Source organism: Choloepus didactylus, chromosome 1, assembly GCF_015220235.1.
Source record: "Choloepus didactylus isolate mChoDid1 chromosome 1, mChoDid1.pri, whole genome shotgun sequence".
Classification (NCBI taxonomy): domain Eukaryota; kingdom Metazoa; phylum Chordata; class Mammalia; order Pilosa; family Megalonychidae; genus Choloepus; species Choloepus didactylus.
Window position 1 is genome coordinate 179,168,533 of NC_051307.1, and position 18,459 is coordinate 179,186,991.

At 39.0% G+C, this 18,459-nt stretch overlaps 1 protein-coding gene across 11 annotated transcripts in view; it reads right to left on the bottom strand.

Moving 5' to 3' along the window:
- Window positions 1-18,459, bottom strand: part of NEK10 (NIMA related kinase 10) — a 296,604-nt gene that overhangs the window by 175,386 nt on the left and 102,759 nt on the right. For all 11 annotated transcript variants that reach the window (XR_005218355.1, XR_005218356.1, XM_037846062.1 and 8 more), the window contains 5 exons: window positions 15,480-15,557; window positions 13,580-13,644; window positions 12,458-12,560; window positions 12,238-12,366; window positions 11,552-11,689 (listed from right to left, as the gene is read on the bottom strand). Coding sequence is in view for 9 of the 11 variants with exons in the window: in XM_037846062.1 (XP_037701990.1) it covers window positions 11,552-11,689; window positions 12,238-12,366; window positions 12,458-12,560; window positions 13,580-13,644; window positions 15,480-15,557 (513 nt within the window). In the remaining 2 variants the exon portion in view is untranslated. The remainder of the gene's footprint in view (window positions 1-11,551; window positions 11,690-12,237; window positions 12,367-12,457; window positions 12,561-13,579; window positions 13,645-15,479; window positions 15,558-18,459) is intronic.

Sequence of the window (18,459 nt, forward strand, 5' to 3'; positions counted from 1 at the left end):
TCCACAACAGAATAGAGAATGGATATGCTCTCAATGAAAAGAGAAGAGTATTTCATACATTACCCTTTATGATGTAAAACCCAATCACTTTGCACCTATGGCCCCGAAATTAACTCCAGAAAGCATTTCTATGATTCAATGATCATCAAGCCTTAGGAGAAAAGCTGGCTAAAAAAATAACAGTCCCAATGTTTTGTTTAAAAAGAAACCAGTAGAGGAGGCGGGGCAAGATGGCAGACTGGTGAGCTGTATGTTTTAGTTACTCCTCCAGGAAAGTAGGTAAAAAGCCAGGAACTGCGTGGACTGGACACCACAGAGCAATCTGTCTTTGGGCATACTTCATACAACACTCATGAAAACGTGGAACTGCTGAGATCAGCGAAATCTGTAAGTTTTTGCAGCCAGGGGACCCGCGCCCCTCCCTGCCAGGCTCAGTCCCGGGGGAGGAGGGGCTGTCAGCTCCAGGAAGGAGAAGGGAGAATTGCAGTGGCTGCTCTCATCGGAAACTCATTCTACTGATTCAAACTCCAACCATAGATAGACTGAGGCCAGACACCAGAGACTCTGGGAGCAGCCAGCCCAGCAGAGAGGAGACGGGCATAGAAGGAAAACAACACGAGAAGCTCCAAAGTAAAAGCAGAGGATTTTTGGAGTTCTGGTGAACACAGAAAGGGGAAGGGCGGAGATCAGGCCTTGAGGCGCATATGCAAATCCCGAAGCAAGGCTGATCTCTCTGCCCAGGGCACCTTTCCTTAATGGCCCTGGTTGCTTTGTCTATTAGCATTTCAATAACCCATTAGATCTCTGAGGAGGGCCGTTTTTTTTTTTTTTTTTTTTTTTTTTTTTAAATCCTTTTTGCTTTTTCTAAAACAATTACTCTAAGAAGCTCAATACAGAAAGCTTCAAAGAATTGAAATTTGGGCACGTCAAGTCAAGAGCAGAAATAAGAGAGCTCTGAGACAAAAGGCAATAATCCAGTGGCTGAGAAAATTCACTAAACAACACAACTTCCCAAGAAAAGGGGGGTGTCCGCTCACAGCCACCATCCTGGTGGACAGGAAACACTCCTGCCCATCGCCAGCCCCATAGCCCAGAGCTGCCCCAGACAACCCAGTGTGACGGAAGTGCTTCAAATAACAGGCACACACCACAAAACTGGGCGTGGACATTAGCCTTCCCTGCAACCTCAGCTGAATGTCCCAGAGCTGGGAAGGGGGAGCAGTGTGAATTAACAGAGCCCCATTCAGCCATCATTTGAGCAGACTGGGAGCCTCCCAACACAGCCCAGCAGCCCAGAACTGCCCTGGGGGGACGGTACTCACCTGTGACATAGCACAGTCATCCCTCAACAGAGGACCCGGGGTGCACAGCCTGGAAGAGGGGCCCACTTGCAAGTCTCAGGAGCCATACGCCAATACCAAAGACTTGTGGGTCAGTGGCAGAGACAAACTGTGGCAGGACTGAACTGAAGGATTAGACTATTGCAGTAGCTTTAAAACTCTAGGATCATCAGGGAGATTTGATTGTTAGGGCCACCCCCCCTCCCCGACTGCCCAGAAACACGCCCCACATACAGGGCAGGCAACACCAACTACACACGCAAGCTTGGGACACCAATTGGGCCCCACAAGACTCACTCCCCCACTCACCAAAAAGGCTGAGCAGGGGAGATCTGGCTTGTGGAGAACAGGTGGCTCGTGGACGCCACCTGCTGGTTAGTTAGAGAAAGTGTACTCCACGAAGCTGTAGATCTGATAAATTAGAGATAAGGACTTCAACTGGTCTACAAACCCTAAAAGAACCCTATCAAGGACAGCAAATGCCACGAGGCCAAAAACAACAGAAAATTACAAAGCATATGAAAAAACCAGACGATATGGATAACCCAAGCCCAAGCACCCAAATCAAAAGACCAGAAGAGACACACCTAGAGCAGCTACTCAAAGAACTAAAGATGAACAATGAGACCCTAGTACGGGATATGAAGGAAATCAAGAAGACCCTAGAAGAGCATAAAGAAGACATTGCAAGACTAAATAAAAAAATGGATGATCTTATGGAAATTAAAGAAACTGTTGACCAAATTAAAAAGATTCTGGACACTCATAGTACAAGACTAGAGGAAGTTGAACAACGAATCAGTGACCTGGAAGATGACAGAATGGAAAATGAAAGCATAAAAGAAAGAATGGGGAAAAAAATTGAAAAACTCGAAATGGACCTCAGGGATATGATAGATAATATGAAGCGTCCGAATATAAGACTCATTGGTGTCCCAGAAGGGGAAGAAAAGGGTAAAGGTCTAGGAAGAGTATTCAAAGAAATTGTTGGGGAAAACTTCCCAAATCTTCTAAACAACATAAATACACAAATCATAAATGCTCAGCGAACTCCAAATAGAATAAATCCAAAAAAACCCACTCCGAGACATATACTGATCACACTGTCAAACATAGAAGAGAAGGAGCAAGTTCTGAAAGCAGCAAGAGAAAAGCAATTCACCACATACAAAGGAAACAGCATAAGACTAAGTAGTGACTACTCAGCAGCCACCATGGAGGCGAGAAGGCAATGGCACGATATATTTAAAATTCTGAGAGAGAGGAATTTCCAGCCAAGAATACTTTATCCAGCAAAGCTCTCCTTCAAATTTGAGGGAGAGCTTAAATTTTTCACAGACAAAGAAATGCTGAGAGAATTTGCTAACAAGAGACCTGCCCTACTGGAGATACTAAAGGGAGCCCTACAGACAGAGAAACAAAGACAGGACAGAGAGACTTGGAGAAAGGTTCAGTACTAAAGAGATTCGGTATGGGTACAATAAAGGATATTAATAGAGAGAGGGAAAAATATGGCAAACATAATCCAAAGGATAAAATGGCCGATTCAAGAAATGCCTTCACGGTTTTAACGTTGAATGTAAATGGATTAAACTCCCCAATTAAAAGATACAGATTCGCAGAATGGATCAAAAAAAATGAACCATCAATATGTTGCATACAAGAGACTCATCTTAGACACAGGGACACAAAGAAATTGAAAGTGAAAGGATGGAAAAAAATATTTCATGCAAGCTACAGCCAAAAGAAAGCAGGTGTAGCAATATTAATCTCAGATAAAATAGACTTCAAATGCAGGGATGTTTTGAGAGACAAAGAAGGCCACTACATACTAATAAAAGGGGCAATTCAGCAAGAAGAAATAACAATCGTAAATGTCTATGCACCCAATCAAGGTGCCACAAAATACATGAGAGAAACATTGGCAAAACTAAAGGAAGCAATTGATGTTTCCACAATAATTGTGGGAGACTTCAACACATCACTCTCTCCTATAGATAGATCAACCAGACAGAAGACCAATAAGGAAATTGAAAACCTAAACAATCTGATAAATGAATTAGATTTAACAGACATCTACAGGACATTACATCCCAAATCACCAGGATACACATACTTTTCTAGTGCTCACGGAACTTTCTCCAGAATAGATCATATGCTGGGACATAAAACAAGCCTCAATAAATTTAAAAAGATTGAAATCATTCAAAGCACATTCTCTGACCACAATGGAATACAATTAGAAGTCAATAACCATCAGAGACTTAGAAAATTCACAAATACCTGGAGGTTAAACAACACACTCCTAAACAATCAGTGGGTTAAAGAAGAAATAGCAAGAGAAATTGCTAAATATATAGAGACGAATGAAAATGAGAACACAACATACCAAAACCTATGGGATGCAGCAAAAGCAGTGCTAAGGGGGAAATTTATAGCACTAAACGCATATATTAAAAAGGAAGAAAGAGCCAAAATCAAAGAACTAATGGATCAACTGAAGAAGCTAGAAAATGAACAGCAAACCAATCCTAAACCAAGCACAAGAAAAGAAATAACAAGGATTAAAGCAGAAATAAATGACATAGAGAACAAAAAAACAATAGAAAGGATAAATATCACCAAAAGTTGGTTCTTTGAGAAGATCAACAAGATTGACAAGCCCCTAGCTAGACTGACAAAATCAAAAAGAGAGAAGACCCATATAAACAAAATAATGAATGAAAAAGGTGACATAACTGCAGATCCTGAAGAAATTAAAAAATTATAAGAGGATATTATGAACAACTGTATGGCAACAAACTGGATAATGTAGAAGAAATGGACAATTTCCTGGAAACATATGAACAACCTAGACTGACCAGAGAAGAAATAGAAGACCTCAACCAACCCATCACAAGCAAAGAGATCCAATCAGTCATCAAAAATCTTCCCACAAATAAATGCCCAGGGCCAGATGGCTTCACAGGGGAATTCTACCAAACTTTCCAGAAAGAACTGACACCAATCTTACTCAAACTCTTTCAAAACATTGAAAAAAATGGAACACTACCTAACTCATTTTATGAAGCTAACATCAATCTAATACCAAAACCAGGCAAAGACGCTACAAAAAAGGAAAACTACCGGCCAATCTCCCTAATGAATATAGATGCAAAAATCCTCAACAAAATACTTGCAAATCGAATCCAAAGACACATTAAAAAAATCATACACCATGACCAAGTGGGGTTCATTCCAGGCATGCAAGGATGGTTCAACATCAGAAAAACAATCAATGTATTACAACACATTAAAAACTCGAAAGGGAAAAATCAATTGATCATCTCAATAGATGCTGAAAAAGCATTTGACAAAATCCAACATCCCTTTTTGATAAAAACACTTCAAAAGGTAGGAATTGAAGGAAACTTCCTCAACATGATAAAGAGCATATATGAAAAACCCACAGCCAGCATAGTACTCAATGGTGAGAGACTGAAAGCCTTCCCTCTAAGATCAGGAACAAGACAAGGATGCCCGCTGTCACCACTGTTATTCAACATTGTGCTGGAAGTGCTAGCCAGGGCAATCCGGCAAGACAAAGAAATAAAAGGCATCCAAATTGGAAAAGAAGAAGTAAAACTGTCATTGTTTGCAGATGATATGATCTTATATCTAGAAAACCCTGAGAAATCAACGATACACCTACTAGAGCTAATAAACAAATTTAGCAAAGTAGCGGGATACAAGATTAATGCACATAAGTCAGTAATGTTTCTATATGCTAGAAATGAACAAACTGAAGAGACACTCAAGAAAAAGATACCATTTTCAATAGCAACTAAAAAAATCAAGTACCTAGGAATCAACTTAACCAAAGATGTAAAAGACCTATACAAAGAAAACTACATAACTCTACTAAAAGAAATAGAAGGGGACCTTAAAAGATGGAAAAATATTCCATGTTCATGGATAGGAAGGCTAAATGTCATTAAGATGTCAATTCTACCCAAACTCATCTACAGATTCAATGCAATCCCAATCAAAATTCCAACAACCTACTTTGCAGACTTGGAAAAGCTAGTTATCAAATTTATTTGGAAAGGGAAGATGCCTCGAATTGCTAAAGACACTCTAAAAAGAAAAACGAAGTGGGAGGACTTACACTCCCTGACTTTGAAGCTTATTATAAAGCCACAGTTGCCAAGACAGCATGGTACTGGCACAAAGATAGACATATAGATCAATGGAATCGAATTGAGAATTCAGAGATAGACCCTCAGATCTATGGCCGACTGATCTTTGATAAGGCCCCCAAAGTCACCGAACTGAGCCATAATGGTCTTTTCAACAAATGGGGCTGGGAGAGTTGGATATCCATATCCAAAAGAATGAAAGAGGACCCCTACCTCACCCCCTACACAAAAATTAACTCAAAATGGACCAAAGATCTCAATATAAAAGAAAGTACCATAAAACTCCTAGAAGATAATGTAGGAAAACATCTTCAAGACCTTGTATTAGGAGGCCACTTCCTAGACTTTACACCCAAAGCACAAGCAACAAAAGAGAAAATAGATAAATGGGAACTCCTCAAGCTTAGAAGTTTCTGCACCTCAAAGGAATTTCTCAAAAAGGTAAAGAGGCAGCCAACTCAATGGGAAAAAATTTTTGGAAACCATGTATCTGACAAAAGACTGATATCTTGCATATACAAAGAAATCCTACAACTCAATGACAATAGTACAGACAGCCCAATTATAAAATGGGCAAAAGATATGAAAAGACAGTTCTCTGAAGAGGAAATACAAATGACCAAGAAACACATGAAAAAATGTTCAGCTTCACTAGCTATTAGAGAGATGCAAATTAAGACCACAATGAGATACCATCTAACACCGGTTAGAATGGCTGCCATTAAACAAACAGGAAACTACAAATGCTGGAGGGGATGTGGAGAAATTGGAACTCTTATTCATTGTTGGTGGGACTGTATAATGGTTCAGCCACTCTGGAAGTCAGTCTGGCAGTTCCTTAGAAAACTAGATATAGAGCTACCATTCGATCCAGCGATTGCACTCCTCGGTATATACCCGGAAGATCGGAAAGCAGTGACACGAACAGATATCTGCACGCCAATGTTCATAGCAGCATTATTCACAATTGCCAAGAGATGGAAACAACCCAAATGTCCTTCAACAGATGAGTGGATAAATAAAATGTGGTATATACACACGATGGAATACTACGCGGCAGTAAGAAGGAACGATCTGGTGAAACATATGACAACATGGATGAACCTTGAAGACATAATGCTGAGCGAAATAAGCCAGGCACAAAAAGAGAAATATTATATGCTACCACTAATGTGAACTTTGAAAAATGTAAAACAAATGGTTTATAATGTAGAATGTAGGGGAACTAGCAGTAGAGAGCAATTAAGGAAGGGGGAACAATAATCCAGGAAGAACAGATAAGCTATTTAACGTTCTGGGGATGCCCAGAAATGACTATGGTCTGTTAATTTCTGATGGTTGTAGTAGGAACAAGTTCACTGAAATGTTGCTATATTATGTAACTTTCTTGGGGTAAAGTAGGAACATGTTGGAAGTTAAGCAGTTATCTTAGGTTAGTTGTCTTTTTCTTACTCCCTTGCTATGGTCTCTTTGAAATGCTCTTTTATTGTATGTTTGTTTTCTTTTTAACTTTTTTTTTCATACAGGTGATTTGAAAAAAGAAGGGAAAGTTAAAAAAAAAAAAAAAAAAGAAAAGAAAAAAGACAAACAAGGGGAAAAAAAAAAAAAAAAAAAGATGTAGTGCCCCCTTGAGGAGCCTGTGGAGAATGCAGGGGTATTCGCCTACCCCACCTCCATGGTTGCTAACATGACCACAGACATAGGGGACTGGTGGTTTGATGGGTTGAGCCCTCTACCATAAGTTTTACCCTTGGGAAGACGGTTGCTGCAAAGGAGAGGCTAGGCCTCCCTGTATTTGTGCCTAAGAGTCTCCTCCTGAATGCCTCTTTGTTGCTCAGATGTGGCCCTCTCTCTCTGGCTAAGCCAACTTGAAAGGTGAAATCACTGCCCTCCCCCCTACGTGGGATCAGACACCCAGGGAAGTGAATCTCCCTGGCAACGTGGAATATGACTCCCAGGGAGGAATGTAGACCTGGCACCGTGGGACGGAGAACATCTTCTTGACCAAAAGGGGGATGTGAAAGGAAATGAAATAAGCTTCAGTGGCAGAGAGATTCCAAAAGGAGCCGAGAGGTCACTCTGGTGGGCACTCTTATGCACACTTTAGACAACCCTGTTTAGGTTCTAAAGAATTGGGGTAGCTGGTGGTGGATACCTGAAACTATCAAACTACAACCCAGAACCCATGAATCTCGAAGACAGTTGTATAAAAATGTAGCTTATGAGGGGTGACAATGGGATTGGGAAAGCCATAAGGACCAAACACCACTTTGTCTAGTTTATGGATGGATGTGTAGAAAAGTAGGGGAGGGAAACAGACAGACAAAGGTACCCAGTGTTCTTTTTTACTTCAATTGCTCTTTTTCACTCTAATTATTATTCTTGTTATTTTTGTGTGTGTGCTAATGAAGGTGTCAGGGATTGATTTAGGTGATGAATGTACAACTATGTAATGGTACTGTAAACAATCGAAAGTACAATTTGTTTTGTATGACTGCGTGGTATGTGAATATATCTCAATAAAATGATGATTTAAAAAAAAAAAAAAAAATAAAGATGAGGAGAGCAGGGCTCAAAAAAAAAAAAAAAAAAAAAAAAAAAAGAAACCAGTAGAGAAGTCAGAAGAAGATGGCGGCATAGAAAGGAGTGGAAGCTAGTTAGTCCCCCAGGAACAACTAGTAAATAATCTGGAATAACTGCTGGGGGATAAATGTGACTGTCCACACATCCTATACCAACCTGAATTGGAAGGAATGCCCAAGATCACAGCATAAAACCTTTAAGTAAAAACTGCGAAACTGAGCTGAGAGCCCCTCCCCCACAGCAACCCAAACTGCAAAGCCTCACTGTGCTAGAGAGCAGCACTCTCTGAACAAGCGAATATACCTCAGCCCAGGTCCAACTGAGGTTTTAATTAGCAAATGTTGACTGCTCAATACAAGCTATGAAATCCTAACAAGCAGACAGAGGCTTTTGGTGATGACTGACCTTGGAAAGCCAGAGGACCTCTCTGGGAGGGAGGGGAAGCCCAGAGATCCAGGTGCTATCTCTGGCCAAAGGGTGAAATTGAGGGTGGCTGTGGGTGGGGCTTTCTGTCCCTTTTCCAGTTCAGTGGAGAAAGCCTCAGCCATTTTCAATTTGCAGCTCTCTGACCCAGGCAAGGGTAGAGATAGCAGGGTCAGAGAGGCTATTCTAATGCAAATGATATCTCCCCAGAGGGTGTATCTTCCCTAAGAGGAAAAAGGTGGGGCCAACTCTACTACCTGCCTTCCATTCAGAACCAGACCCCAGAGCCTAGGGGAAAACAGCCATGGGCCACGCCTCCTTACATCAATCTGGAGTGACAGGCTGACAGGTGCCACCTGCTGGGCAGAAAAGTACAGTGGCTTGAGGCCTCAAAGGGAGTATCAATCTTCTAAGACAAACCCTCAGGGAGACCTGATACTGAAAGTTGCCCTCTTCTGATATCTGAGCCCGTTCTGGTCTGGGAAAACCTGGTTGGGGTAACCAAGGAAACCAGCTGCCTAGACAACAGAAAACTACCACCTACACTAAGGAACAAACTTACACTTCAACTGAGATACAGGAATTGAAACAACTAATATTAAATCAATTCAAAAAGCTTAGGGAAGATATGGCAAAAGAGACAAAGTGTATAACAAAAACACTGGGCATACATAAGGTAGAAATTGAAAGTTAGAAAAACAACTGGCAGAATCTATGGAAATGAAAGGTGCAACACAAGTGATGAAAGACACAATGGAGACATACAACAGCAGATCTCAAGAGGCAGAAGAAAACACTCAGGAACTGGAGAGCAAGATACCTGAAAGCCTCCATACAAAATAACAGATAGAGAAAAGAATGGAAAAATATGAGCAACATCTCTGAGAATTGAATCACAACATGAAATGCAGCAATGTATATGTCATTGGTGTCCCAGAAGGAGAAGAGAAGGGAAAAGGGGTAGAAACAATAATAGAGGAAATAATCAGTGAAAATTTCCCATCTCTTATGAAAGACATAAAATTATGGATCCAACAAGCACAGCATACCCCAAACAGAATAGATCTGAATAGGCCTACACCAAGACACTTAATAATCAGACTATCAAACATCAAAGATAAAGAGAGAATCCTGAAAGCAGCAAGAGAAAAGCAATCCATCACATACAAAGGAAGCTTGGTAAGACTATGTGCAGATTTCTCAATAGAAATCATGGAGGCAGAAGGAAGTGGGGTGACATATTTAAGATACTGAAAGAGAAAAACCACCAATGAAGAATCCTATATCTGGCAAAACTGTCCTTCAAATATGTGGGAGAGCTTAAAATATTCTCTGACAAACACACAATGACAGAGTTTGTGAACAAAATACCTGCTCTACAGGAAACATTAAAGGGAGCACTGCAGACAGAAAGGAAAAAACAGGAGTGAGAGGTTTGGAACACAATTTTGGGAGATAGTAGCACAGCAATGTAAGTACACTGAACAAAGATGACAGTAAGTATAGTTGAAAGAGGAAGGTTAGGAGTATGTGGGACACCAGAAGGAAAGAGGAAAGACTGGGAATGTATAATTCAGTGAAACCTAGGGTGCTCAACGATTGTGATAAAAGGTACAAATATGTTTTTACATGAGGGAGAACAAATGAATGTCAACATTGCAAGGTGTTAAAAATAGGGTGGGATTGGGGGAAAAATACAATCAATGTAAACTAGAGACCATAATTAACATAAACATTGTATTATCCTTCCTTTAATGTAACAAAGGCAATATACCAAAGCTAAGTGCATGTGGGGGGGGCGGGGACATAGGGGAGGGGTATGGGACTGTTGGCATTGGTGATGTTGTCTGACTCTCTACTCTACTTTGGTTTAATGCTATCTTTTGTCACTTCCTAGCTGTCATGTTTTGTTTGTTTCTTTTCTCTTGTCTCTCTACCTTCTTTGACTCTTCCTCCTTCTTTGTGGGAGAAATGGAGATGTCCTTATATAGATAGTGGTGATGGTGGTGAATACATAAATACATGACTATACAGGGAACTATCAATTGTTTACTTAGAACAGAATGTATGGTATGTGAACAAAACCGTCTAAAAAAAGGGGGGGTTGATGAAGAAACCCTGAGAGCACTATATTGAGTGAAATAAGACAGACACATAAGGACAAATATTGCAGGGTCTCACTGATATGAACTAGTTATAATATGTAAACTCATAGACATGAAATGTAAGTTACTAGGATATAGAACAGGGCTAAAGAATGGGGAGCGGTTGCTTATTAAAAGCAGAAACGTTCAACTAAGGTGAACTTAAATGTTTGGAAGTGGACAGAAGTGATGGTAGCACATTGTGAGAAGGACTAACAGTGCTGAATGGTGGTGAGTGTTGTGGAAAGAGGAAGCTCAGAGTCACATATGTCACCAGAAGAAAAGTGGAGGCTAAAAGATGGGAATGTATAAAACAGTGAATCTTGAGGTAGACAATGTCCATGATTAACTATACAAATATTAGAAATCTCTCTCATGAACTAGAGCAAACATATGATACTATAACTAGAAGTTAATAATACAGGGGCATATAGGAAAAAATACATACCTATTGCAAACTATATATAACAGTTAGTATTTGAACATTCTTTCATCAACAGTAACATATGTACTATAACCAATACTATGACTCAGTAATGGAGGGGGGGAGATGGTTAGAGGTTTGGGAGGATTTGAGGTTCCTTTTTTGGTCTTTTTGGGTCTTTATTTCTTTTCTGGAGTAATGAAAATGTTCTAAAAATTGAAAAAATGTTAATTGTGGTTATGGATGCACATCTGTATGATAGTACAGTGGGCAATTGATTGTACACTTTGGATCTTTGGATAATTGTATGGTTTGTGAAGAATTTCAATAAAAAAATAAAAATGAAAAAAGAAACCAATAATTATAAATAGCATGGACAAGAAGAGCACAGAGAACTCTACTTTCTTTTGATGACATTTATTTGAGAAAATAACTTCTATAAATAATAAAAACATTTACCTGCTCTTTAATTATCGTTAATTCAGAAACAATATTCTTTACACTGCTGTCTCGATCTTTTTTATCCTTCCCAAATGCTGGATTATGTAGATTGACTTCTTTCATTGCTAAAAGGTTTTGGCCACTACGCTTCCTAACCTAGGATAAGGAAGACAGGGAAGAAAAAAAAGAATAGAGCAAGGGTAGAAAGGGAAAGAAAGAGATGGATTAATGTCACATAATTAATCAACTCATCTAAATAAGTCACAGAATTTAAAATTCTAGCTATATTTATACTAAGCTTAGCTTAAAAAGTTGGAGTCTCCCGGGTCAGTCTGCAATATTTAGCAGGATTTTCCGTAAACACTGGTGTAAATTAGAGAATGAATCATGCATTGGGACAAGCCATTCTTCCTACTTTTTAGTGAGAAACTAATGAAACTAATCTTCACAAGGTCAGTAAAGAAACTAACTTATCTTCAAAAGGTCAGTGGCCAATTTCTAGAACTGAGAGCTAAGACAAATATCAATATAGCAAGCTGATGGGCAAAATAATCATTCTAATTTTTATATCTATTTGTTCACTATTTTCGATGACTAGGGCTCTAATTCACTTGAGTGTCGAATTGGAATGTGTACACATTCCAGGGCAATATCCGGTTTGTTTGGGAATACCAGAAATGGCGTCTCCTAAAGAGTAGACTCACCTTGTACACACAGCCAAAAGCTCCACTTCCAAGATGGTCCAAAATCGCATAGTTGCCTATATATTTTGAAGGAGCTTTATTCTGATTAATGCTTTCAATATTTTCAGCAATTTGTTTTAGTTCGTCCTCCTAATCAAAACATACCAAGAAAATGGGTTGCCACATAAATCCCATCCTGACCATGTCAACCCGCCAAAAATACTTAAAACTCAGGCCTTACCACTAATAAATTCAGCTTTGACACCAGGTCTTCGTAAGCACTGATATCCCGAACATAATGTCCTATATCAATGAAGATCTCAAACAGGTCGGTGGGGAAAAGTCTATAGAGAAAAACACATACACCATACATTAAACGTAGGAGTTGGAAACTGTTGGTCATTACTCTCTCTTTGGATCTAGATCACTGACAGATTAATTCTGTGAAGTAAACATAACTTCCTTAGGTTATCAACAAAGTAAGGGAAATAATACCATCTTATCTAACAAAAACACGCTAGTGACATTTTGGAGGGATAAGAAAAACTCATGCTTCGTTTCCAAGGCACTGGTTTCAAGAACTTACTAAAATGTTTCAAGTTCACTAAAATGGATGGTTTAGGGCCTGAAATGAAAGGTTATAATGAATAATTTTATTTCATTTTTCTTCTAATTCAAGCATTGCATGGAAACGAATTAATAACATAAAATGTTCCATGCTTTCAGAACAAAAGATGCTATATTAACTAAAGGCTTTATTTCTATTCTGCCTTATCAACAAAATTCTAGTAAGAAATTGGGCCTGTGATTTTGGCTAGCCTACCCAATTAAATAGCATGCAGACAAGACATGTAGATAACTAGTGTTTGCCTCCCAAATGGTGATTTTTTTCTATCATACCCACCACATTGCCTCCTGACTCACAAACATCCAACCTTGTCCCCTTCAAATGAGCTCCTAACCTATCAAAAGATATCCAAGAAAAATATTCTTTTTTTTTTCTATTGATTAAGGGGAAATAATTAGACCAACTTTGGATTTTCTGAACGGACAAAAACAGGCACATATTTTGATGTCATCCTTTTAAAATGCTAATGTTTAAAAAAAAAAACTGAAACTCATACCAGTCACATGTAACTAAGAGACGTTATAGTGACAGTAATTTCTGCTCTTTCATCACCATTTTCAGTTGTAAGATATCACTAAGTTAGCTCTTATCTGTGAATTCTTAGAAATCTGAAGGCACATATTTTGCATTTTGCACACTGATACATTCTTCTTTCACAGTTTGCATCTAAATCAGGCATGGCAATACAGTTGAATCTAATGGTCGCCTGTCACTTAAATTTCTCTAAGTCTGTACCTTTTAAAGAGTGGTCTGTTTCTTTCCATACTGAAGAGAAACCTCAAGGCTCTGAAAGCGTAACACTAGAAAATAAAAAAGACATATGATTCTTAAATGGTAGAGCTCAGCAAATTAAAAAAAAATCTCAGGACAATTATCATGAAATAAATATTAAGTGGCTTTACTGCAAGTGGCTGGAATATGTTGGCACTAAAGATTATAACTGAGAACAAAAACATCAACACCTGCGGTAGTTCTTATATTTAAAAGGTGTTTATGTTGTAGAACACTAGGGACCTTGGCCTTATTTCACTCAGTACCTACATTAATTCCTTTCTAGAAAGCACAAAATGAGAACAAAGACAAGAAATAAAATTCTCACAAGGAGAAAACTGAACGCCCAAAGATTTTCAGAAGCTCAACATTTATTTTGTTTCTAGCCTGCTCTGCATGCCTCAATATTTATATGGCTTCTGTGAGAAAATAAACACTAAAAATTATGACATTTAAAAATAGCCACAGGCACACTGGACTCAAACTTGACAAATTGGTCTCTTGAGTAAAGAGTAGTAAGCATTCTCCAAATAAAACAATCTACAATAATTCCCTAGAACATTCAGAAAGAGTCCTGTGATACTTTAAGAAAAATAAACATCTGACATTTTGCAGTGCCAAGTTAAAAAGAGAGCCACCAGCCTGCAGTTGTACTTGTACAAAGGGCCACCAGTAGAGTGACTGGGGTTTGCTGAATTTGAATCTGGGATCATTTCATAAAATTAGTGATCTGAATATACAAGGATCACAAATAAAATTGCCAAGAAAGGCCAGACAGAAAACAAAATGATGCGAAGGAGTCTGGTGAGAGAATGTGAGAAAGGGAAAGAGTGCATGCGCTTCAAAATCCATTCCAATTTGAATTTATAAAACATTCTACTAGCTTAACAAAATGTATCTGTAGGCTGGATTTGACTTCCATCCGTTTTCCAGCAAAGTGCTATGCACTAAAGAAACCAAGACCCACACCTGGGTGTTCGACTTTGTAGCTCTCCAAAAAAACCTCTGCCTGCCAGCACACGCATGCCACCAAAAGTTTTCACAAGGTTTGATCACTACTCTAAGTGATAGCTCCTAAATCAGGTCAGAGGCAAGGGGTTTTTCTTATTCTCTTTTCTAAATAGCTTTCCCAGAAAGGTGAGATGCCCCTATTGCAAAGGCTTACTTTAAATTTGCTTTTGGTCCTTTTTTGTCCTTCCTGCCTCATGGGGATGCACTGGCTCCCTGATGTCCACTCCTCAGAAAAGCATGTAGGATCCTGCATGTTGTGTCACAACCTTTCCTTCGAGTTCTCATCTCCAGGAGCACTCCCTCCCCCAACCACATACCCAGACCTTCTCTGAACAGTTCTAAGTTTGTGGGCTTTCATACTTTGCAGATATTATTCCCTCTGCAGGGAATGCCCTTCCACCATGTAGCAGATTCCACTGGTGTTCTATCCACATTCCTTTATCCACATGGCAAGCCCATTCTCATACATTAAGATTCATTTAACAGGCCTGCTTGTTAATGGTGAAAATTTAGTGGTTGTGGTTCATGCTTAAAGATGGCATATGATATTCCTAATTTTTTCTGATTACACAGAAACATATGTTTAAAAACAGAAATTACTTATAAACAAGAAATACCTAAATAAAATCACCTAAACCCTCTGCACACAAATAAACCACTGTTAAGGCTTTTATAGAGTTTTATATCAATGTGTTTCTGTGTCAGCCTCACCTCCCTCACCAGGTATTTTTACCTCACAGTCAATACAGGGACCAGCACTAAAGTGAAAATTCTAAAAATATTAGATCATATTATCAGAATTTCCCCAGATTTCAACAACTTGATGATGAAGAACAATGAATATTTTTATTACCTGTAACAGATTTGTTTTTGCTGCATTCTTTTGTTTGTTTGGTAAAATTAATTTTGCTATTGTATATACACCATTTTCCTGGAAGAAAAAAATAAATCATGTTATCGGTTACCAGTGACAACAAATAGAGATATAAAAGCATAAAGAAACAACTAAACAGTCTCATAAATTAATATTAAACAAGAAATGTTAACATAAATAGTAAATATTACAATACCAAAAATGTCAACTTAATACATTTAAACACCAAAGATTATAATCACTGTGCCAGTCTGAATGTATTATGTCCCCACAAATTGCCATTATCTTTGATGTAATCTTGTGTGGGCAGAGGTATCAGTGTGTTGATTAGATTGTAATTCTTTGAGTGTTTCTGTGGAGATGCGTGCTGCCCAACTATAGGTGATAACTCTGATTAGATAACTTCCATGGAGGCGTGGCCACACCCATTCAGGGTGGGCCTTGATCAGTGGAGCCATATAAATGAGCTGACAGAGGGAACTCAGTGCAGCTATGAGTGATGTTTTGCAGAGGAGCTACAGCCAAGAGGGACAGTTGAAGAAAGCACAGGAGCTGCAGATGAGAGACAGTTTGAAGACGGCTGTTGAAAGCAGACTCTTGCTCTGGAGAAGCTGAGAGAGGACAAATATCCCAAGTGCAACTAAGAGTGACATTTTTGAGGAACTGCAGCCTAGAGAGGAACATCCTGGGAGAAAGCCATTTTGAAACCAGAACTTTGGAGCAGATGCCAGCCATGTGCCTTCCCAGCTAACAGAGGTTTCCCAGACACCATTGGCCATCCTCCAGTGAAGGTACCCAATTGCTGATGTGGACATTTTATGGCCTTAAGACTGTAACTGTGTAACCAAATAGACCCCCTTTTATAAAAGCCAATCCATCTCTGGTGTTTTTAATTCCGGCAGCATTAGCAAACTAGAACAATCACAAACTTAAAGTTTCAACTTTCTTTAAAGAGTCAAAATTCAAATAATAAGGTATGAAAGTTTAAAGTGACTTAAACAAATACTCTTTGGTTGGGAGACAAAAAGGACAGAGTGAAGGACTCCAAATAAATATCTTTATTCTTTGTATTTTAAATGCCTAACTGTGGAATATAATTTCTCCCTTTATAAGCGGTAAAGAGTACATACAGATCAAAAAAATGAAAAGAAATGAAAAAAGTAAAGGAAATAATAGATTAAAAAGAAAAAGAGAGTTATCCATGAAAACACAGTTAACATCCTTCCAGATTTACTTTCAAACAAGAAATACATGCAGGAATGAACAAAAAATTTTAATGTCAATTTACTACTTGTTGGGGATTGAATTGTGTCTCCCACAAAAGGCGTGTTCAGGTCTCAACCCCTGGTCCTGTGGGTGTGAACCCATTTGTAAACAGGACCTTTGAAGATGTTGTTGGTTAAGCTGCCCAAACTGAATGAGGGCAGGCATTAATCCAATATGGCTGAAGTCCTTATAAGCAAAAGAAATTGAATACAGAGGGAGAAGCAAGAATCTGGAAGCCAATGGACCCTGGAAGAGAAAGATGACACTGCTGCCAGGTACGCTGCCATGTGAAAGAAAAGTGAAGGAACCCCAAAGATTGCCAGCCAGCTAGGAGATACCAACCCCAGGCCCAGAGAATAAGGCATCATTCTAGAGATGACTCTCACAACTTGAAATCTAATGGAGTTTGCCCTGCTGGGTTTCAGACTTCTTTGGCACACATGACCCCTGTTTCCTTTCAATTCCTCCCTTCTGGAATGAAAGAAATCCTATGCCTGTCCCACCATTGTATATTGGAAGCAGATAACTTGTTTTCTAGCTTTCACAGGTCCATCAGACAGATGTCCCAGGATGGACCATGCCCATGGTGGATTTTGATGAGACTTTGTTCTTAACATTATAACTGAAACGATTTTAGGCTTTTGGGGTGTTGTTGTAAAATGAATGTATTTTTTATATAGGAAGAACATGTTTTCATGTTTTGGGGGGTCCAGAGGGTGGACTGTTAGAGACTGAATCATGTCCCCCACAAATGGCATGTTCAGGTCCAACCCTTGGTTCTTTGGGTGTGAACCCATTTGTAAATAGGAATTCTGAAGATGTTATTTGTTATGGTGTGCCCAAACTGAATGAGATTGGGCCTGAATCCAATAAGGCTGAAGTCCTTATAAGCAAAGGAAATTGGACAAGGAAGTAGAAGCCACAGGGAGCAGCCAGAAGTTGGTCAACAGAGACCGGAAGAGAAAGGAAAAAATGCTGCCAGGTGTACTGCCACGTGACAGAAAAGCCAAGGAACCACAAGGATTGCCAGTCAGCAGAAGATATCAACCCTGGGAGGAAGCAAGCTTTCTAGCCTCTGAAAACATGAAGCAACAAATTCCTGTTGTTACGCCAACCCATTGTATGGTATTTGTTTTAGTAGCTAGGAAACTGAAACATGGCTACTTTTCTATTACCTAGTAAACGTATAATTTACTGAAATCTACCATGTGCAGGCATTTATGTTTTAACTATGAAGAGCTTTAATCTTCTTTGTTAAAACTGTAAAAAGTTTTAATTAAATACCTTATTGCATTTAATCCTTATAGCTATTCTGTGAATTAGTGTAGAACTTCCCTGTATTATAGAGGAGAAAACCAAAACTTAAAGGTTATTTATTCAGGGGCCAAGCTAGCAAGTAGCAATGCAAGGAATGGAACCTCAATCTGGCCAATTCCAAATCCTGATCCACCAACTAACTTCTGATTTGCTGAGCTTCCACTAGGGGCTCTAATGGTTACTGATCTCATCCATTACTAACTTTGACGTATCTATGTATTTCGAAATTGAAGTTGGATATATTGTATTGACCAAAAAAAAAAGAAAAGGGTATCCTCTGTAAAATGCAATGAGTAGGTGGTAACTTTTGTAACAGAAACCCATACAAGGCTTATGTGTGTATGTGTGTGTATACATATATAGAGAGAGAAGGGGA